Raw genomic sequence first — 23067 nt, 5'->3', positions numbered from 1 at the left:
ATTATTCTTACCTAATAATAATGCACTAAATCACAGATTGGGCACATTGTGCACATGTTATCACACATCATGAAACACATGGAGGCCAAAACAATTACAGACAGACAGCCTAGTCTCAAAATATAACTAAATTGATTGAACATGAAATAGATGTCAATATGATTGAAATAGCCTATATAGGCCCATGTAGCCTAGGTATCTTTTAATGCAGTCATCTCAGTTTTCATTTGAAGCAACATTTTATCCTTCACTTCAATTTCGTTCTGAAGTTATCGGCAGTCACAGTCAGACGCATAGAATCAGGATTTTTAGGCTATGTTTAGCGGAGATCTTCTTTGAATAAAGTGACGCGGAAGGGATAAAAAAACAGCCAACGATGCACTTTGGCTGCTCTATGAGTGGTCAGGATCACTCACAGATGTGCAAAGGTTTTTAAGAGCCACGTTACTAAAGAAGGCTCTGGGAAACACCTTGGCTACTAAATATACATCGTAATAAGTTTCTAACGATGATCTTAACGGTGTGAAGGCTCTGGGAAACGAGGCCCAGATTATTCCATCAGTAGGCTAAAGGCAGAGACTGAGGGCAGCTTTGAAGGGGACTCCAGAGCAGTGGAACAGAGTGACTCATGTTCTCAGAACCCGGCCTTGATGGGATTCTTGCCTCATTAAACCACTAACAACTGGAAAACACAAGGCTGGCTGGACAGCGCCTCTTACATCCATAATCTCCTCAGCATCCACAATGGCCTTTGTTTTTATTTAAGAGATTATTGTTGTTGGAAAATGTATTACATGAAAGGACACGATTGGCAGGGCCGGACTACCGCATTTGGGGCCCTGGGGCACCAACCTTTTTTTGCATTTCAACACATTTTGCCATGGTGCAGAGACAAATATGCAGTTTTATGCTATTCTATACATTTTGTCATGAGGCTAAGAGAAAATGTTGCAGTTTTAAAGCAAATTTCCTGCGTAATTCTACACTTTTTGCCATGGGGCAGAGAAAAATAATTGCTGTTTTATAGCTCATCTCATGCTTTTGTTCACATTTTGCCGTGAGGCTTAGAGAATGTGAAGTTTTAAACGTTCGATTTTTTTTCTCCTTGAGACTGAAAACGTTTTGAAGCTAATTCCCAGCAATTCAACACATTTCGCTATCATATGCTATCTGGGGGACCGTTCGGTAATCCGTCCCTGAAGGTTGGGCTATATTTCTGCAGTTTGTACATCAGTGTCAACAATGTGAGCTGTGATCAGCTCTGATGTTAAAATACTCCAGCAGGGATGCAGGGGGCACTATTATCTCACAATTGTACTTCTCCACATGCCACCTGACTGGGTTTTATATGACTCTCTCAGACAGAGAATGAATGCCTTTATTTTATTACTATATCAATATACTGTATTTCATGGTATTCAAAATGCCATGGTTTCGAGTGTTTGAGAAAGATACGAAGCAGTCATGAATTATGATAGGGACATTTTATATTGAGCAGTGAATAATTATCTATGAAATCTATATTCCAGGACCTCTATACCAGGCGGTGTCAGAGGAAGGCCCTCAAAATTGTCAAAGACTCCAGCCACCCTAGTCATAGACTGTTCTCTCTGCTACCGCACGGCAAGCGGTACCGGAGTGCCAAGTCTAGGTCCAAAAGACTTCTCAACAGCTTCTACCCCCAAGCCATAAGACTCCTGAACAGCTAATCATGGCTACCCGGACTATTTGCACTGCCCCCCCACCCCATCCTTTTACGCTGCTGCTACTCTGTTAATTACTTATGCATAGTCACTTTAACTCTACCCACATGTACATATTACTTCAACTAGCCGGTGCCCCCGCACATTGACTCTGCACCGGTACCCCCCTGTATATATAGCCTCCCTACTGTTATTTTATTTTACTTCTGCTCTTTTCTTCTCAACACTTTTTTTGTTGTTGTTTTATTTTTACTTTTTTGTAAAAAATAAATGCACTGTTGGTTAAGGGCTGTAAGTAAGCATTTCACTGTAATGTCTGCACCTGTTGTATTCAGCGCATGTGGCCAATAAAATTTGATTTGATTTGATTTGATTTATTGACATATATATTTAGTATTACCAAGGCAGCAGTTATGTGAAGCTTTACATACATCACTCTGGATCTGCAGGATCTAGCTTCTAATCGTCCATTATTCTGCTTCTAAAAGGTGAGTGTGCAATTGATAATGTAATAACGCCATTAACGAGAAGAAACAACAAAGCTCTTCAACACCTCATTTTATTGTCCCAACATTCAAAAGTACAAATAATTCAAACACAACAGTTTTATGAGAAAAAAAAAACATTTACAGCAAGATTTTTATTTTGTTTCCAGTTTCAGAAATTACCTAAACTAGCAAGGATAACATGAAGTCATTCATCGCAGTAATTGGATTAAGAATAAGAATACTAAGAATAACAGCAATAATAATAATAATAATAACAATAATCAATAATCGATAATTGATAAGTGATAGCATAAGTAAGAGAGACCAGTAAGGCCCTGTGAACTTTTTTCTTATTTTTTTGTCTTTAAAGATAGATAATAGATTTTCAGATAGTAAACAAACACATTTCAGGAGAAAATGAAAAATAACAAGAGCCTTGTTCCTCTCTTTACCTTCCCTCCTACACTACTGGCTGTTGATTTCCTATTGGCAGGCTGCCACTATAAGGCGCTACAGGGGATGGTGTGAGCCATAGGGGTTGGACATAGACCGAGATGACACAGCCCCATGTTTCAAACACCCTTACAAACACACACACACACACAGAAACGTTTTCACTAACACACTCACACGCATGAACACACAGACGCACAAGAGGGTCTAGACGAAACACAGGCACACATCATAAGAGTTCAAAAGACATAGGAAATATGTTCACACATCAGAACGACATTCTACTGGGGTTGTTGCATAATTCAAGCTCCCAACAGCTCTGGAGCATGAAAAGGGGTCCGTTGGCGTTCTGAGGTCAGAACCTTATAGTGGTTGGATGATGTCAGATGGGCTGCCTAAGACGTAGTTATGAGAGAGTATGTATATGCATGTCAGTGTTTACAATTTCCCTACACCTCATGTTTTCTGGCTCAACAAAATCCAATTCAGTACTTCTGGAACCATTCCCTACCGTTACCTTTCAAAATATATATAATATTATAGTATATAAAATATAGAATGGGTACAATCCATGAAATACCTTCAGTCTTTTTAAATTGCAACAACTGCCATAAGTACAGTTAGTGTGCAATGCTCAAGATCTCTTTAAAGAGATGTTCTTATGTCATTTTCAAACATGATGATTCTCTAAAAATAAGTTTCACTCTTAGGTGAGTTGACTGATTACTCCAGTACAATGAATGACCCTCAAATACAATGGACATATATTTGCTCATCAAATTCATGTGCCCGAGCCTCCAAAATTGGATGTTATAAAATGTTTGAAAACTGAAAACTATGCTTCAGACCCACATTTTTGCATAAAGTTTCATCACAAAGCGGTAGTGTGGAGGGAGGGTGCGGAGTGGCTTTAAAACGACACAAACTTATCACAGGTTATATTGAACCAGAACAACTGTTATAACATTCTATTAAGACTAAACTGTATTGAAAAAGATTTTAACAAGACAAGAAAAAAGCAATAGCAAATTTAACTATCAACTAGGTTATGCATAGCGAGTAACTGTTTCTAGTAATAAGGGAAGAGCGTCACCAACCCTCTTGACATTTTTTTTAGTTTTCAACTTTTTGATTTTTTATACTGTAATTCTGATATATCGGTACAAAGCACAAACATACTAAAAGTTCTCAGTGCAGTGGACTAACGGAAGAGCCTCTCCCCTAGTCGCTTGGTTCCCTTTTGCTCAGAAACGTCCCCCCTCCCTGTACCAGAATCACGCAAATACACAGACGGAACAAATAAATACAAATATAAATAAATAATCAATACAAATAAATAAATAAATAAATAAATAGTTGAAGCAATGAAACAATAAATAAATAAATGAATAAATAAGTTATTTTCTAAGCTTTTGTTCAATTTCTTTTGCCGCGGTAGTTAACAAAAATGTAATCCAAAATGTTTTTTTTCTTCCCACAAGCGACATGACAACATATTAAACAGGATTCCTCACTAGTTTTCTAAGTAACTGAACCATCACTTCATAAAGTTGTCATATGAAAAAGACAAGCTAAAACAAAAAACAGTGACAACTCATATAGATATAGATATTGTAAAACAAATGTAGACTATATATTATCTATTTGTACACAACAAATAAAGACACAGTTGTAATAGATCCTTTGAGGAAACAAATATCTAGACTAACAGAACTAGCTAATTATTATAGAATTTTGACAATGCTTCACACTCAGCAAGTAACCTAAAAGTCAGCAAGTCAAAGAAAACTCGTTAAGTGATTCTTACACGGCCCAAAGTCCGTCATCTGGTTTTTCAGCAAGGAATAGTCTAACCAGATGGGGGCCAACAATAAAAATAAAAAAGAACAGCAGCTCAATTCAATGTCAACATCAAAGTAGTTTTTTCCTCTAAACAACACAGAACAACAAACTTGGATATTTAAGATATGTGAATCATGTAATATAGCACCTACTGTTGATCGCTAAAGGACGTTATTTTCAAAGTCCACAAAATGATAGCAAAGAAAACAATAGATAATGTATGTTTTCTAAATGGATAGATGTGTATATATTCATTACTGATATCCCATAGACTGATGACAAAAATAAAACAAGTGGACAATGCTTCTTGCTTTGGGCTCTGGACTGTGAGGATGGTTAGGCCTTGAAAGGCCTCTTTCCCTTCCCTTTTGGGTATCGCTGTTGAATAATTAAGCACTATGAAAAATTACGAATATCACCTGCCTCAATTTGCATCCCTTGACAAAACCTTCCATCTACAAAATCCTCACCAATCCATTTCTCCTACAAACAACCTTTGATCCTAAAAAGTACCACAGCAGAACGAACAAGACAAGGTGGCGCACATCCCTCCCCCCACCCTCTAATTAGCCAGTCAAAATATTTTTCTATTTTTTTCAAATCCAGATTCTTGTAAAAATTCTTCAATAATTATTATTTTAATTATCATATTATAAAAATAGATTTTCTTCTCTTTATTTTTTATTTTTCTAAACGCATTTTCAAGCAAAGAGATTTTCTCTTTGGCAATAGTGTTTTTTAAATCACTTAACGTGTCACCAGGAATGCTAACCCATCCCCTCCCTCTCCCGATCTCCCAAACCCCAGTGAGGAAAGACATGTTTTGTTTGCAATACAAAACATTTTTTTAATATACTTTTTTTCTGCATCAGAGAAAACAGGATTGTGTAATCCCTTAGAATTTATAGGGGTTTTTAAATATACACAAAAAATGAATGAATGGTCACCAATTTAAAAAAGAGCCCCCTCCCTTCTTCTGTCAGGGAGACCTAATTCTAACGACAGTGGATCCGGATTTTAAAAAGAAAGAAATCCTGAATCAAGACCAAGAAAGTTCAATCTAAAAAGGATATTCTCTTCTTTGAAATAAGGGGACTGGTTTTGCTACTGTTTACATAGAAGAGAAAATAATTTAACAACCACAAGAACAGAAAGGATATACAACAGGAATCCTGTATTATCACAGAGGTTCCCAAATCATGGATATTTTTATCTTTCATTTTGTAATACTTAGGCAACATTGGCTTATAGGTCCAAAGCTATATTATAAGCCGTTTCTAGTTCTTTTTTGTTTGTTTGTTTGCTGTGTTCCTGTTGGAGAGTTGCTGTGTTGGGCGACTATAAGGGTGGTGGTGGTGACAGGGGATTTGGAGTGAGGAAGGGTTCAGGACTTGTGGGTCTTGTTGGTCTTGAACGAGACTTGCAAGACGCGGTCGCCCAACCGGTACCCATTGAGACTGGCGATGGCCATGGCTGCCTCGTCGTAGTTCGTCATGGTGACGAAGCCGAAGCCCTTGCACTTGTTAGTGTTGAAGTCGCGGATGACCTTGACGTTGTTGACTGCTCCGAAGGGCCCGAACAGCTGCCACAGGACGCTCTCGTCAGAGTCTGGAGACAGGTTGTAGACAAAGATGCACCAGCCAGTGCCTGTGTGGCCAGGGATGTTCATGCCCACCAGGCTAGTCATGCTGTCAATGGTGATGGGAGAAAACCTGCACCACAAGATAGACAGGGAGAGAGAGAGGGAGGGAGAGAAAGAGCACAATGTTAAGTGAAACAAATGTCAAATTGAGATAAATTGGAAACCTACTGCGTGTGCATGGATTTACAAGCTCTGAGCTTGTAGGACAGGCCATTTCCCAATACACTCAAGTTCCCAAAGTGAAACCAAACTCTGCAATCCCAAGCATCTACTGTATTGGTTTTAAGTCTTTATAACTAGCTCCAACCAGCCCTCAGTACATACAGTACCAACCAAACAGCTCTAGCATTCCTATCCATCCAACATGGATTATTACCAGTGCTATCCAGTGCACGATGCACTATGGGTATGTCTGTCTGTGTACTGTATCCTCCTGCTAGACTATCTCCCTTCTATCGCTCCTCCATATTGACTGAGCGCTTCTTCTCAAGGCTGACTGCTCTGTGGGGGCCTGCTGGGAAATGGCTCCAGCAGCAGCATCCGAGGGAGGGAGGCACAGCGGAAGCTTTTCTCCTTCTGTCTTCCTGAGTGCCTCTATTGGGAACTAAATTGCAGGAACTTGCTGACTTAAAACATTTGGAAATTCATCGATATTGAGTATGCAACCAAGTAAATCTGCTCTTATTCGTCCTGTAATCTTCTCCCTTTTTGCGATACAGAGATTTGAATGCTCAGTTGACTTCACTTATTGCCTTTCCGCTTAAAGGAAATTATCACTTTAAATAAAAGGTAAATTGGATAAAAGGTTCATTTCTTATGCCACCTCTGTAGGAATGACTATAAGCATTATTGGGTATGCTTTAATTGAGATTTCCGCTTTACTGCAGCTGTGTCAGAGAAGCCTCCCCCTTATTAAGGAAGGAGCAAACTAAATGGAAAATGGAAGCACTTTACAGCCCAGTACCAGTAGCATTACGAACAAGTGTATTCCATCCACCAACACTGCAGTCATCTGTTTTGGGGTGGATGAGGATGACAGTGATCAATAGTCTTGCTCAGACCCCAGAGCCTCTAAGTATCGGCAAGAATCAGTACTACATGAGCTTTAACATCTTTGTCAACACAATATGCTTTTTGGTTATTGTTTGTGTCTCATTACAGCCACTCTATCACCCTGTGTAAAATGTATATTTTTAACAGCAAGTCTTCCCTTGACTAGAGGTCTTAAAACGTACAGTTATGAATATAACTACTGTTCCCTGAAGGCGGGAACGAGGTATAACATACTATGGACAGTCAACGACCAATCATACTCACCTGAAAACTGAAACCACGCCCAAACCCCCTGGGCCAAAATATGTTATACCTCACTCCCTCCTTCAGGGAACAGTAGTTATATTCATAACTGTACACTCCCTTTCAGTCGGTCACTTGGTATAACATACTATGGGGACATAAAATCACGCCCCAAGCCGGCTCAGAGGGTACCAAACTAGGAGGCCCACAGCAGCCCAAGCACAGACAGGTTCCACCAGCTCCAAAAAGGGGTTACAGAAGCCACCTTTTCCCCTAAGGCCTGAACTGTCAGACCCCATATAGGGAAACAGAACCTGCTGCAACTTGGCTATGCCCACTGACACGCTACCACTGCAGCCCAAGTCCATAGACCCCATGTTTCCAAGAACAATACGTACCTTGCGAACCTGAAATGTCAGAACTCGTACAAGAAACGGTCCAAAACAACAGAACACCTGTCTTGACTTGGTAAAGAGCACACGCGCGCTGCATAGCATCGACCAGATGCGATGAAACACGGCAGCCCAAGGCTCAAACCCACAGGTAACTGTGATAAATGCACAACCTGCGCCCACTCCCAGACCCAGCCATAAGAACACTATGAGCCACACTGTTACATCCAAGCGATAAAACCTCACAAAGTTATGTGGGGAACCCAAACTCGCTGCAGCACAGACATTACCAATCGTCATTCCTCTGAAAAAGCCCAATGCCTGGTCCCAGGTCGGTGCCATAGGCTTAGACACTGGTCTGAGCCGACGCACACCTTTCAGGAACCGCACCACCAGAGGTTGAGACCCCGGGGTAGAGCCATCAATTCCTACAGGACATGCCAAAATGGCTACCATATAAACCTTCAATGTGGAAAAAGAAATGCCCTGCTCAAAAAGCTCTTGCGGGAACATCAAAATGTCCACCAAAGAGCTCTGAAAAGGAGAAACTCTTTTACACTGAAACCAAACCCTCAAATGCGCACCACTTACTGTATATGGATTGATGACCGAAATATTCAGCTTTTACAAAATGTTATGCTGTTTTCAAATTAAACAAAATACCTTGCTCTTGTTAAAGCTTTTAGAATTGTTTTTGTTGTTGTAGCGGGCGCATGCGCCAACTGTTTAGTCGTAATCACATTTGAGTGTAAACCCCTAGCCGTCAAATTCAACCTTTCAGAGGCCAAACCCACAGATTCCATATCTAAGGTCGTGGGTGCCAAACTCTCCTATGCATCTGGGACAATAGATCCCGACAACACGGAACCCTCCACGGGTCCCCGCCTAACAGGCAGATGATCTCCGGGAACCAGGGTTGTCTGGGCCAATGGGGAGCCACCAGAATCAACAACAGACCCTCCTGACGGACCCGCTCCATGGTGGCCTGAATCAGGTCCACTGGAGGAAACTCAGCTAGAGCAGGGTCCAACGGAGCACCCAGATCCCTCATTGAGAAGAATAGACGACAATGCACGTTTTCTCGCGATGCGTAAAGATCTACGGCAGCCCTGCCGAACCGGTCCCATATCTGGGCAACCACCAAGGGGTGCAGTCTCCACTCCATAGAGATAGAACCCCCCCTGGAAAGTAGAACAACACCCACGTTGAGAGATCCGGGAAGATACGTTGCCCTGAGCGACAGGAAATGCGCACTGCTCCATACGAGCAGATAACGGGCGAGGAGAGAGAGAGACCGCGTCCCCCCTGCCTTGCTGATGTACATCACTGCCATCCTGATGTCGAACCTTACCAACACATGATGCCCCTCCAACATCGGAAGGAAATGCCTCAGCACTAGCAAAACAGTCAGTAGCTCTTGGTAATTGATATGCAGCGCCCTTTGCGCTGTTGACCAAATCCCTCTTTCCAAGTAGCCCACACACAGAGCTCCCCATCCCAGTAAGGATACGTCTGTCATGATCACCCTGCGGGACACTACCCAGCCCATGAGAACCCCCTGCAAACAGCAGTCACGGGTACCTCAAAGGAGTCAACGTCCTTAGGCACGACAGGAATACCTTGATAACTGATGTTGCGAGATGCGTCCAGACGCGTAGCAATCACCCAGCGCTGAAACAGACGCATCAACAGAAGTCCCAGAGGCACCACAGCTATCATAGAGGCCATCAGACCCAATAACCGCAGGCACAAGTGAAAAGGCACCGAGTGCCCCAGCTGAAACCGTGCCAGACAGAGCCGGAATGCAAACTTTTCTTGTGATCCACTATGAACCCCACAGACTGAATATGGGAAACCAGTGTGGCAGTGTGGAGCTCCACCTATTCCCTTGACTCCGCTATGACCAGCCAATCATCCAGATAGGCCAATACTCTGATCCCCTGGAGGGACAGGAAGTGTGTATGTATGTACGTGTATATATATATATATATATATATATTAGATGATAGGGAGAGCCCGAAAGGCAGGACCAGAAACTCTTAGGCCATACCCTCGAAATGGAGGATGTATAGCCACATGAAAATACGCATCCTTCAGATATATGGACGTGAACCAATCGCAGGGTGTGAAGTGTGAGCATTTTAGTGTGAGCATTTTAAACTTGCAAACCTTGAGGTGTTTGTTTAAAACACGCAAGTCCAGGATGGGATGCAATGTTCCATCACTCTTGGGAACTAAAAAGTACCGGCTGTACCAACCACTCTGTACTTCTGACACGTGGACCACCAGAATAGCCTGCTTTTGAAGGAGAGAAGAAATCTCCTCTCTCAAGACAGGCGCTAGGACCTTGGGGACCATTGACGTAATGACGCCACGAAAAGGAGGATGCACAGCATTGTGACCACATTCAAAGACCGGGCTGCCACACCCTCAGCCAGGTGATCTGCCACTCTACGACACAGCTTCATCAAAGGCGCATTAACCACCAATGGTTCACTCTCCCCCGCCGAATCCAAAGCCGGGGCTTTAGGCTGCCCCGGACTGATGTCATCCGATTTACACTCTGAAAACCCTCCAGAGCCAACCAGAGATAGTATATCATCCCCGGAATCCGGACTCTGAACACAGTCGGAGAAACCGGAATGAGCCTCACTCGGCTTGGATGACACCCCAATAAACTCAGACCACCACTGCTGCTCTTTCCTGGCCTCAGACAACCCCATTCCTGAGGTCGCTTAACCCAATTTTTCTCACAAAGTCAGCCCGACCCCCAATGGAAGTTGAACCCAGCCGGAGACAATAGTCACATGAACTGGTCCGAGCCAAAGCCTCCTGAGCGTGTCTCCACCCCAGGCAAACAGGACAGCACTCGTGAGTGTCTTTTATTTTAATTGTGAAACCACATGCCCTAGGGAAAGGTCGGAGGTTCAAACTCAGGTTAGCCTTTTTTAACTTACTCTTACCACTGGCCATCTTACTCAAGCAAGGAAGCACTGACTACACAAGCAGAGCAGAAAATCGTGGGTTTTTAGCAAACACGAATCCTACCCAAGCAAGGAAGCATTAGCTACACAAGCAGAGCAGAAAGTAGTTAGCTTTTAGCAAACACAAAAACCAATACCAAGACCCAAGACTCGCAACATCTAGGGGGATGAGTACTCTCTCCCCACTAACAGACACCTAAGTCGGAGCCGAATCTCGTAGTCTTTGTGTGCTTGAAAAGCTTGTAAATTGCGTGACATGCGAGCTGAAGAGCGAAGAATTGAGGAAATGAATGCGAGCCCTGGTATTATAGCCAGGAAGGCAGGGTTTCTGAGGGTGGGCTCGGCATCCATTGGCCCGTTGGCCGTAATTTCAGTTTTCTTCAGGTGAATATGATTGGTCTTTGACTCCCAATAGTATGTTATACCGAGTGACAGACTGAAAGGGAACCTCTAGTAACTTCAAGGCCTTTTCTAACACGTTCAATTGTATTTTGATTTCTCTGTCTGGGAGAAAGAACAACTTCATGGTCATATGGATGCAAATGCAGGTGTGTGTGAGTGTGTGAGGGTCAGAGACATGCAGGCTGGCTAACAGAGCCACAGAAGAGACTACAGTGGTGTGTTGTTCTTCCATAGCTGACCTGCAGCGATCCCACCCTCCACTAGCTCCCACCTCCACCTTGTACTGCTCACTTTTAAAGCATACTGACTACTATTACTACGCCTGCCTTTGTTCATTAATCACCACTTCAAACCATGTGCTAAGCAGGCAAGAGGCTATTCTAAACGCATGGCCTGTTGGATTTCTGTATTCCAAACACTACTGCTTTGACAGTTTGTACATATTCATAGTCTTTGCCTTGGTGCTGTGTTGTTGAACCAACAGGCACTGCAGCATATTAGTAAATATATTTAAGTAAATGTTTTCTCTTCTTTTTGTGGTAATTTTCTTGGTCAGATCATTTGCATCTCCCTTCCGTACAAATAGTGCTGCGTCGCCCGAGGAATGCTAGACAAACGAGTTGCTGCCTGGGACATTGAGGGAGAGCTAGGTGTTATTCTTTCCAATGCATCATTCTGTCACTGTGTTATAGTAGAGCCTTCGCTCTCTGATTCTGCCGAGCAGAAATGAATGCTAATCACTATTATGGAAACCGATGAATTCAGGGGATTGGCCCTCATCATAGAACAAGCTATTTAATCATTCCATTTAAAAATAGAAAAAAAGAAAATACTTCTTTTTTTCATGCTACATCTGGGATCACAGCCTTTCCATTCGAGTGCGGGAACATCAAAGGAACTCACTGATTACTGTAACATGCAACAAAATGTAATCAGCTGATATCATGTCTCAGAGCCGCTTCACTTTATGTAACATCAACAGTAGCAAAAGCAAAAGATATGAGCAAACGGAGGTGATCAAAAGTCGAACTGGCTTCAGTGAAACAGCATTTCCTGCAGGGATCCAGGTGTCTCCAGCCTCGCCCCCTACTGACCGCTGACCCCTTAACCCCAACACCCATCACTACTTGTGCCTGTTGTTATAACCTATTGTAATACATGTATTATTACAAAAAATGGTGGCAAAGTCCTATTGAATTGGGTGGTTTGATACAGTAAATCTGCTTTAAAATGAGGTGATTCCAAACTGAGCTTGATCCCAATGTAACATATAGATCTGGACAGAGGTTAGACTAGAGTACCTGAATCTGGTAGAAAACCACACCTGAAAACAAGAGCTACACACAAGAGAACAGAAATATACACATAAACTATCCAAAGCATCGAAATGTAAAAGTCAGCAGTCATCATACAAAGCAAATGGAACATTAGAAAACAAAATACCATTTTTTTCCCTTTTGGACTAGTGGTTGGTGGATTCAAATTAAACAAGCCTAAAGAAAACCAAACAAATCAACGCAGAATAACCTTGAACTGAATCAAATGCAAGTGACTTCCAAAAATGAAGAAAACAAGATATAAATCATTTTGTCAACATGGACATTTGGCATTCAGTGAAGTTTTAATTACCTCTTTACGCCATAGGCCATATTAAGCAAATTGTCCAGCCTGTAAAGAGAAGGAGGGTTCTGGGGTTAATGCCAGGCAGATGGTCGACTCACTCAATGGAACTAATGCTACATCCCTGCCTCAATCAAAGAAGAAAGCCATCCAGAGATGGGCCATTACACTGAGGAGCCACACCGGTCAGGGTTGGTGTCATTCACACAGTAACAAAGCAGCAGGCTAGCTAGCAACAGTACTGTACAGCGCTATCACAACAGGTCACTTTGACGCCCAATCAGCCAGCACACTGAGAGCATGAGGCCCTATGGAGAGCACTCTCACTCTCTACACATTCTTATGCTGAATGTGGCTTTCAGAGGTTCCGTTGTACATCTCTGCTGTTGTGTTGAGGTCAAATAATTGATAAGTGATTTATAATTGGGAGTTAAGCCATAGTACTTACGTCAAAGAAAATTTAGAAATCTTGTCTTTCTCATTAAATTCAATGTCGATCCTGAGTCTGGACAGCATAATGAAATAATGATTATTCATTATTCATAAACTGTGAGGCATCATTATTCCAATTGCCCCTCAGGTACTTTGGCATTATGTTTGTAATTTTCAAGAAGGTTGTGAGATAAATTGTACTTATATTATAGTACTAAATAGAAGCCTACAATAATAATAAAAAAATGAAGACATGTCCCCTTCTCCAGAGTTCTGTCAGTGTAATGGTTTGGCATTTTGTGAGAGATGGTAAAGGTTTTAAGAGAGGAAGATGACAGGTATAACGTTGCATGGTTTAAAAATAACTAAAAACACTACCTGAACAGTAACTGACCAAAACATTTTGTTTTCTGTTGACACCTTTCCATGTGGAAAGGGTATAACATTTCCAATGGGATGGTGTGTGTTAAGCCCAAATCAAACGGAAAGTGTTTTTTTACGCACGTGAACACGCTGGAATTAGAATGCACGGTAGTGAATGAGAGAAAACAGACGGCGTCAACAGCATCATAGCGCGTCAAATTTAGAAAGCAAGTCTATTTTTCTTGCGTCTACGCAGCTACGCAAAGCCATGCTGGTAAAATGAACAGATAAATTGCCAGAAAATAGGCATTGTTACATCTATTTAGTGTTTATAATAATACTGCCAGTGCCAATAATACATATTTGAAAACAATAATGTTATGCCTACCTGTGTTGATTTCGATCACAGGCATATAGACTAGGCAGGCTAGGGCTGGGAAACTCGAGGAACTCCGATTTCAAGAGAGAATACTGTTAGTAGAAAGAACGAGACTAGATACATTCTTTACAAACTGCTTGGGTGTATTAGCTACAACTGTCCTCACAAACGTTTGTGAGCTAACATAACAGCTGTTTAGAGCAGGCAGGTACGGTGGCTCCCGTAGGACATATAAGGTGAGTCAAAGGAACATACAACAACAATTCACAAGGGCTACATAGCGAACTTAACAAACACAACTGTTTATTATGGATTCTCATGACAATTAAGTTGGCATACGCTATGCAGTGTATGTGAATTGACGCTCTCTACTCTTGCGTGCAAATTTGGACACCATTGACGGCGTCTCTCCGTGTGATTTGGGCTTTAGTCAGTGCTGCTAGCTGGCTGGGAGGAACAACCAGGCTGGTCATGCAGACAGATAGTCACTGTGCTCAGTGGGCCAAGGATGGAAGCCACTCAGCCACATAAATCAGAGGCTTTTTGGATGCGGCCTGCTTGGCCACTCAATGACCTTCATGTATCACATGGGTCTGCACTGTCTCATGTCTTATTAAGCCCTTCAGCCTAATGGAAGGGTTGGGAACTTGGGGCCATTCTAAAGTACTTCAAAACACACTGAATGTGCTACAGGTCATCATTGGGCAGAGATGCAGTCTGTGAACCTGACAAAAAAAATCTAAACAAAGCACAAAAATATGTTGACTCATTAAGGCAGCAATTACACCATTATGTGGGCTGGGACTGAGCAATCTGCTTTGTGGGTAAATGAGTCAATTGACTGGAAGCTCTGAGGAGGCTGTGCTGGAGACATCTGCTGGGCTGCTGCTGCAAAAACCAACCTACCTTGGATGCCAGCTTTTCATACAGCCTCTCCAAGCCCACAGCACACAATAGGGCCTTTGTGATGCCTCTCAATGCATGTAAATGGGAAAGGTCCGTTTAAAAAATCTGTTCAATTAAAACCTGCTCATACCTTAGATATAATAAACTTAATTGACTTATTACTGTAATTAGTAATGTGGAGCATCACTAATAACTGAAATCTACTGTTTTTCTATTTTTTTTTGTTTGCTTCTTAGAGGAGGACCAGACAAACAGGCATTATATTTAATGGTGGCAAATGGGCGACATTGACAGGATATGTGATGCATTTCTGTCGGAGTTTGTGGATTAGGTTTAGTCCTGGGGCTGTTGGTTGTAATGGTGAGGCCTATGTGTATTACAGGCAGTGAGATAGCTCTGTATCTCCTAACTTTGTTGGTCTAACCTTTCTGTAATATGCGCCACAATCTAAAATACATTTTTCATTAAGATCATAATTTAAATATTCTCATTGGGATTACAGTCTGGAATCAGTGAGTATCATGGGGTATATTTGATTTGGAAATTAACCTTGGATGGTGAGAGGGGATGACAGTTTGTTTCATTATGGAATAAGGAGGGTGATCTGATGAGGTGATGTGATGGAGACATTGTGAACGACAGAACCCCACTGTCTCTTGTGAACAGTTCTTCTCTGATATGGGTGGAGCTGCAGGAAACCCACTCTTTTGGAACAAAAATGCGTTCTTGGTTGAATGCACCAAGAATCAGAGATCTCATTGGTGATTGATGACTCACAAAGTGGTTGATCGTTGCAATTAGACATTAAAATCCCATACTCAACTTTACAGTACATATTACAGTAAAAACATCTCTCTGAACCAATAGCCCAATGGCTGAACCTGACCACGACCTTCTGACCCTTGTTGTGAGCCCCAGGTGTTTACCTGAACCTCTGGGCCTGGTGGTGGAGGGGGCCTGGGTACCGGCGGTTGGGGGACTGGTACAGCTGGGACAGCAGGGCTTGGCTGGTCTTCTGGCTGGGGTTGTTGGCGAACTTGACAGTGATGGGCTCGGCAGCTCCAGAGGGTTTCTGTCCATTCAGCCCCTTGATGGCCTCCTCAGCCTCTATCCTCTTATCAAAGCGAATGAATCCCACACCCCGCGAACCACCTGTGGGGCCAACACATCACAAACAGGAGGGGCGTCCTTTTACTTCACGTGGTTCCAGTTAGATCACACACATCTACACACACATACTGTACATTTCACATCCCATGTTCTCTTTTTCATACATGGTACAGAGAGGATGTCTGTTATCTTTTTAGTCATGTATAAAGCAATGTTTTTTTAAAGGGATACAATGAGTTGGAAATGATTTGTTTTCCATTCTGAGAGGGATTGTTTTATGGGTTATACGAAGAAGACAGGATAGGGCAGAGGGAAAAGCGAAGGCACCACCATGATTTCCTGTGCTGTCAAAGAGACAGTTAATTTGTCTTCCTCTCTCACGAAGAGCATGAGAGCAGGCTATAGTGGAGCTGATGCTTGCTGATGCAGAAATGCTGTTACGTTGTTTGGGTGCTAGCTGCTGTAGTGCTGCGTCTCCTCACAGCTCGTTGAGGCTACAGCGTGAGGCACTTTGGACTCAGCACACACTGCAGCTCTCCTCCTAGCTGAAGGCCACACACTCAGGCCTCACATCATGTTGCCGGCGACATTTGAGTCGTTTCCAAGGCAATGTTTTTTGACCGCCACCTGAAAGTAACATTTGAGAGACGCAATGCCCGGAAGGTCTTTTGTTGGTCTCCATAAACGCGTGCTTCTCATTTTGTTAATGAGGCTCGCTGACTGGCCCTGGGGACCCTCACTCAGTGACGGCACGCTGCCAGGACTATTTGCATAATACTGTGTGTGCACAGACTGGCATCTCTACACCACACACAGAAACACTTTTTATTGTCATTTCACTCTCCGCTCTCAAAATGCAGCTTGCGCTTATTTAAGTTTTTCTGTTCCGCTATCTCATTGTCTTCTTGTGCAGCCCTGAACAAACATTTACACACAATCTCTCCAATGCCGAATACTTTCATTCACTCTAATGCTGTATTATTTTCACTGAGGGTTGCTGCCACTCTTGACAATCTCTCTAAATCCCCTCCCTGCCTTCCCTGTATCTGTAATTTATAATTAGGTTGTCACAGCTAGAAAATAATGAACACATAGCCTGTTATTCCAAAGGGGTTTGAATTGTTGGCATACAGCTCTGGCTCCGGTGTGAAACTAGGGTCACTGCTGCTTCGGGAGAAAATAGTGTCATACCAGTATTCCTAGGTGGTAACTAGTGCATACTGTTTTTGTATATTCTGTTGATTTGTTTGTCACTTTACGCTGAGTGTACAAACTTTAGGAACACCTGCTCTTTCCATGACATAGCTTTCACCCGGATTCACCAGTCTATGATTCCTTATTGATGTCACTTGTTAAATCCACTTCAAATCAGTGTAGATGAAGGGGAGGAGACAGGTTAAAGAAGGATTTCTAAGCCTTGAGACAATTGAGACATGGATTGTGTATGTGTGCCATTCAGAGGGTGAATGGGCAAGACAAAAGATTTAAGTGCCTTTGAACGGAGTATGGTAGTAGGTGCCAGGCACACCGGTTTGAGTGTGTCAAGAACTGTAAAGCTGCTGTGTTTTTCACGCTCAATAGATTCCCGTGTGTATCAAGAATGGTCTACCACCCAAAGGACATCCAGCAAACTTAACACAACTGTGGGAAGCATTGGAGTCAACATGGGCCAGTATCCCTGTGGAACGCTTTCGACACCTTGTAGAGTCCATGCCCCGACGAATTGAGGCTGTTCTGAGGGTAAAAGGGAAAAAGGGAGAGGGTGCAACTTAATATTAGGAAGGTGCTCCTAATGTTTTAGACACTTAGTGTGTAAAAACGTAGTTGGGCTTTGTTTTACTAACTTTACTTTATGCATACCCACTGTGCAAAAACTGGTTGAATCAACATTGTTTCCACGTCATTTCAACCCAAAAAATCTATATGACGTCGTTAAATCAATTGGATTTTTTTTAACCCAACTTTTAACCTAAATCCAATGACATGGTGAATGTTTTTGTTGATTTCACGTTGAATTCACGGTAGCTGAAAACTCAACCAAATGTAATTCAAAACTTGACGTTGAACTGACGTCTGTGCCCAGTGGGTAGTTTGTTTGTTATACATAAACCCACTAGCTACTCCTGTCAAGAATGTCCCTTGTGGAATAGGAGGGGTTGCATTATAAGACTACAGTATTTTGAGATGCAAGGTGCTTATTTCACTGTTTCTAGAGCTGTGAAAGACATGTTGACACCCTGTGGACTCTTCTCCTGTGGGGATATGATCACACCTCATTGGAAGAGAGAAGACAAGCACCAGTCCTCTAAGCCCATTGGCCTTGAACTGCACCAGGCTGCAGCTGCTTGAAGAGGTCTACACACCAGCAGTGCTTGGCATAGAGATGAAGGCTGCAAACACATTCAGGGTGGGATCTGAGGAAAACACCCCAGCCACTTGAATGAAGTGATGAATTGAAGTGGTGTCTTTAAGAAATGGGTGTGAAGAGTGGAGGGCTACTGCATTGGTATATGGGGACTAGCTCAGTCCTTGTGTATGTGGAGAGGTAGGAGGGTCTTGTGCCTATACACTAGTGCTGTGGAGAGGTGGATGGTCTTGTGCCTATATGGAAGTGCTGTGGAAAGAGGTGAGAGGGTCTTGTGCCTATATGGAAGTGCTGTGGAGAGAGGTGAGAGGGTCTTGTGCCTATATGGAAGTGCTGTGGAGAGAGGTGAGAGGGTCTTGTGCCTATATGGAAGTGCTGTGGAGAGAGGTGAGAGGGTCTTGTGCCTATATGGAAGTGCTGTGGAGAGAGGTGAGAGGGTCTTGTGCCTATATGGAAGTGCTGTGGAGAGAGGTGAGAGGGTCTTGTGCCTATATGGAAGTGCTGTGGAGAGAGGTGAGAGGGTCTTGTGCCTATATGGAAGTGCTGTGGAGAGAGGTGAGAGGGTCTTGTGCCTATATGGAAGTGCTGTGGAGAGAGGTGAGAGGGTCTTGTGCCTATACGCTAGTGCTGTGGAGAGAGGTGAGAGAGTCTTTGACCCCACTAACAGTAACACCTCTCATTTCTCCTTTCACTGCCCTATAGACCTTCTGGGCATGAAGAGAAACACTGCTACTGCACTGCAAGGTCGGCTGGCCTAATGCAATTACACCACAGCAGGTTAGGCGACATTGCCCTTTGACTGTGATACAGCGGCAGAGAGACTCCATACAAGCAGGTCTGTGTGTCAGACTGCTGATAGCTGGTGCTTCGGAGGACAATCTAATGTAGGGTATCATTTGGATTCCATCTGGGGTTCCTCAAGCAAGGCAGAAATCGAAGAAAACGATCCCAGAAGTCATCTACCTAATAGTAAAAAAAAAACTAAATGACTGTCTTAGTGTTGATATAGTGGCTTTTTTTTACTGGCTTTTTCAGCATTAACATAATGAGCTTCTAGCGTTTTTTTTTGTTTTTTTACAGCATACCAAAACAAAGCAAACAGGCAGGCTGAGGGAGGCTGGGAAGCAGACGGTACAGGCAGGCAGCTTCAGCCGGTTCCAGCACTTACACACAGGCCATACAGCGTTAGGCCACAAATGTACTACAGGCACTTTCCTCCACAGTAATCAGCAGGGCTTATGTAACTCTACCTGTACGTATCTATTCCCAGCACACAGGAACCCGGAGAATGGCTGGTTTATTAATAACCCCAACCAGAACAAGGAAAGACAGTGGCAAGGAGCTGCCGGTGCCCTGACAAAGATTTCTGCACGCCCACTGCACCTGGGCGCTACCAGGGCGCTCCACAACACTACGCTCGCAGCCCGGGGACAATAAGGCAAACATTCCTCTGGGAAATCTGGAGATCTGATAATCTGGCCAGGTGGCTGATGAAAGCCTTCGCTCTGCTCTCCAAATCTGAGCACTTCCTGCCGTTTCTCATTCCACTCTTTTAAGTGGCTATGCCAACTGTTTGGAACATTTATTAAACACACACACTAAATAGAATGGAAGAAGAAAATAATCTTACCGCCTCCTAATCAGAGAGAGAGAGAAATAGAACAAGAGAGAAAAAATGTCCTTGTTTTATGTAACTTTGTTTGTGGGGATAGATACATATGGACTTTGAAAAGGCAGTGGGATAGAAACCTACCTCTGAAGAGCTTACAGTAGGTGCTCTCTGCTGAGTTAAAGCCATCTGTCTGCTTCTATGTGTGACCGCAGGCCAAAGTAACCATGTAATACACTCCATGTTATGGAGTCTGGTGGGTTATAGACACCAGGACAGAGAGGACTTGTACAAGGTCTTATTTTATCTGAGCCAGAATGTATTACACCATTTATCATCAACCTCCACTGTAAGAGTGTAGATGTGTCTATGGAGAGGAAGTCACATACTGATTGATAAAGTAGAAATTCAATAGGGGTTGTATGTACAGTATGTGTGTAGTGCATATTAATGTTCTACATGCTCATTATTGTAATATATAATAATATACAGTGCCTTCGGAAAGTATTCAGACCCCTTGACTTTTTCCAAGCTCTGTCAGGTTGGATGGGGAGCGTTGCTGCACAGCTATTTCCAGGTCTCTCCAGAGATGTTCAATCGGGTTCATGTCCAGGCTCTGGCTGGGCCACTCAAGGATATTCAGAGACTTGTCCCAAAGGCACTCCTGCGTTGTCTTGGCTGTGTGCTTATGGTCGTTGTCCTGTTGGAAGGTGAACCTTCGCCCCAGTCTGAGGTCCTGAGTGCTCTGGAGCAGATTTTCATCAAGGATCTCTCTGTACTTTGCTCCGTTCATCTTTGCCTCGATCCTGACTAGTCTCCCAGTCTCTGCCACTGAAAAACACCCCCACAGCATGATGCTGCCACCACCATGCTTCACCGTAGGGATGGTGCCAGGTTTCCTCCAGACGTGACGCTTGGCATTCAGGCCAAATAGTTTAATCTTGGTTTCATCAGACCAGAGAATCTTGTTTCTCATGGTTTGAGAGTCTTTAGGTGCCTTTTGGCAAACTCCAACCGGGCTGTCGTGTGCCTTTTATTGAGGATTGGCTTTCGTCTGGCCACTCTACCATAAAGGCCTGTTTATTCAGTAGGCCCATTGTGTAACAACCGGTTGTAAATTATGGTGTAGGGTAGGTTCCATAAGGATAGGTCCCGAGATCCATGAGTGACATTACATGGGAGGGAGTGGAGAATCTATGCGAAATGCCAGGGGAATGGATTCTAAGAAGATAACAAATAAAAATTACCAGGCCAAACACTCCTTGCGAACTCAGAAAACCTTGTTAAAAAAAAAAATATCTTGGGACATTTTGTCTTATTATGAAATAGATTTGCATTTTATGTCGTCTTATTCTGAAATAGATTTATAGAATGAATGAAAGGGTGGATGGGTCATGAGGAATTAGATTGGAGTTAATATTGTGAGTAATTGTTAGAGTTTTAAAGAAGCAATTCTGTCAAGCGACAGCATTGGGGTTAACAAACCTAAAATTACCTTTTACAATTTTTGTTCATGAACATGAAGGGCATTGTGGTGTGGTGGTTACGGAGAATCATGGGCAAAAGAGACTCCAGTCATATACGGGAGTAAATTGTTAGACTCTGTGGCAAGATAAATGTTGCCGTGTTTAAGGGTAGTACATGCTAAATTAAGGGCACAGAAACGTTGGGGTAGATTAAAACAAACGATTAATGATTGGAGGGAGGACAGTGGACTTATCCTTTTCATGTTTTGTTTGTAATTAACACTTTTGGGTTGCTGATTAAGATGTAGCATAGTGAATACTAACGAAATGTACACTTTCTCTTCTAGGTGAGGAGGGGGTGTCATTATCTCTCTCTTTGAAATGTTTCCCGAGATGGTTGTCTTGGGAGAGCAGGTAGAGAAATTCTGCAGTTTTATAAATATAAAGGTATCTGGATCCGGCTGTAAAGGGAGCTCCCAGATAAGTAAGGCCTGGCCATTTGTGTGTTTTTGCTCTGCGTTTTACTACACACACCAGCACACACACACACAACCCAACTGTTATGAATATTTGTTAGTGGTGTTAATACCGTGTTAGATTTACTGTGTGGGGTCTTTTTGAATTTGGTTGTAAAATGAGTACGCAGAATGATGGAAATGTTTGAAATGTTTTTAAAGGGTTTCTGAAGTACAGGGACAGAAAAGTGACAGAAAATACTTAATGGTGTTGAATGACCTTTGTCCTGACTTTCTGGTGAGGCCTGATCAATCTCACTAGAAATGATAGACATTAGGATTTGTTAAGTATAATATTTTACCATTACCTTATGGGATACAATTATTTCCTTACGGAGTGTTCAAGAGTTGTAATTCTAATGGGATGTTAATATTCTAATTTGTTAATTTTTTATTTAATAGGCAGTGCTATTATTTTGGTTCTTGTTTTTGTTTTGATACAAGTGTCACCAGATTGGGTATGCTGTATTGTCGGGATCTCTCCCTAGGGGTTAGCACTCTCACTCCCTGACCCGGGGTGGTCAACTGTGCCCATAAAATGATTTAGGGTTGCCCTAAACTGTTTATTTGGGGTATCAGGTTGATTTCAGAGGTCTACACACTGGGAAATACATTGTAATCTAGGTTAAGAATGCATTGAGATACCGATCTGTCATTAACTTGCCACTCGCGACAGTAAAACAGGGACAAAACGGGGGCTGTAATGGGAAAAGTTAAAGCTGTGATATAAGTAGTAACATTACATACTGTTTATATATTTTCTCGGTTTATAAATGTACATTCTAACAGTGTAAGTTGAGGGTCTTGAATTCGAGTGGTAGACTCAACGTGAAGCACTAAGGACTGTCATTCTACATTTGGGTTGGATAATTTATCAGATGTTTTAATTATGATTTGGATAAAGAGAGAGAGTGCGTGGCTCCTAAGACATGAGAGGAGGGTGCACTGCTCAATTTTATTGGGTCTAGGGTTTTTTTTTTTTCTCCCTAGGAACCTTATCTTTTAGTGTCGTACGAGGGAGGTTATTAGAGAACTCACTCGATGATTGCTTGGGCTAACCATGAGGGGGTATTTGATAAAGGAATTTTGTTTACAATGTC

At 42.6% G+C, this 23067-nt stretch overlaps 1 protein-coding gene across 10 annotated transcripts in view; it reads right to left on the bottom strand.

Annotated features, from left to right (window-relative positions):
* Nucleotides 1–2246: 2246 nt before the first annotated feature.
* The window catches only part of LOC121540247 (ELAV-like protein 4), a 91168-nt gene continuing 70347 nt past the window's right edge, over nt 2247–23067 (bottom strand). For 6 of the 10 annotated variants that reach the window (XM_041848967.1, XM_041848971.1, XM_041848966.1 and 3 more), the window contains 3 exons: nt 15829–16063; nt 12832–12870; nt 2247–6198 (listed from right to left, as the gene is read on the bottom strand). In XM_041848967.1, coding sequence (XP_041704901.1) covers nt 5871–6198; nt 12832–12870; nt 15829–16063 — 602 coding nt within the window. In that variant the 3' untranslated portion in view covers nt 2247–5870. The remainder of the gene's footprint in view (nt 6199–12831; nt 12871–15828; nt 16064–23067) is intronic. The other 4 variants (XM_041848968.1, XM_041848970.2, XM_041848969.1 and 1 more) reach the window with 4 other exon arrangements.

Source organism: Coregonus clupeaformis, chromosome 26, assembly GCF_020615455.1.
Source record: "Coregonus clupeaformis isolate EN_2021a chromosome 26, ASM2061545v1, whole genome shotgun sequence".
NCBI lineage: Eukaryota > Metazoa > Chordata > Actinopteri > Salmoniformes > Salmonidae > Coregonus > Coregonus clupeaformis.
The sequence above is the reverse complement of the archived record's forward strand: the minus strand, read 5'-3'. Positions and strand labels throughout refer to the sequence as shown.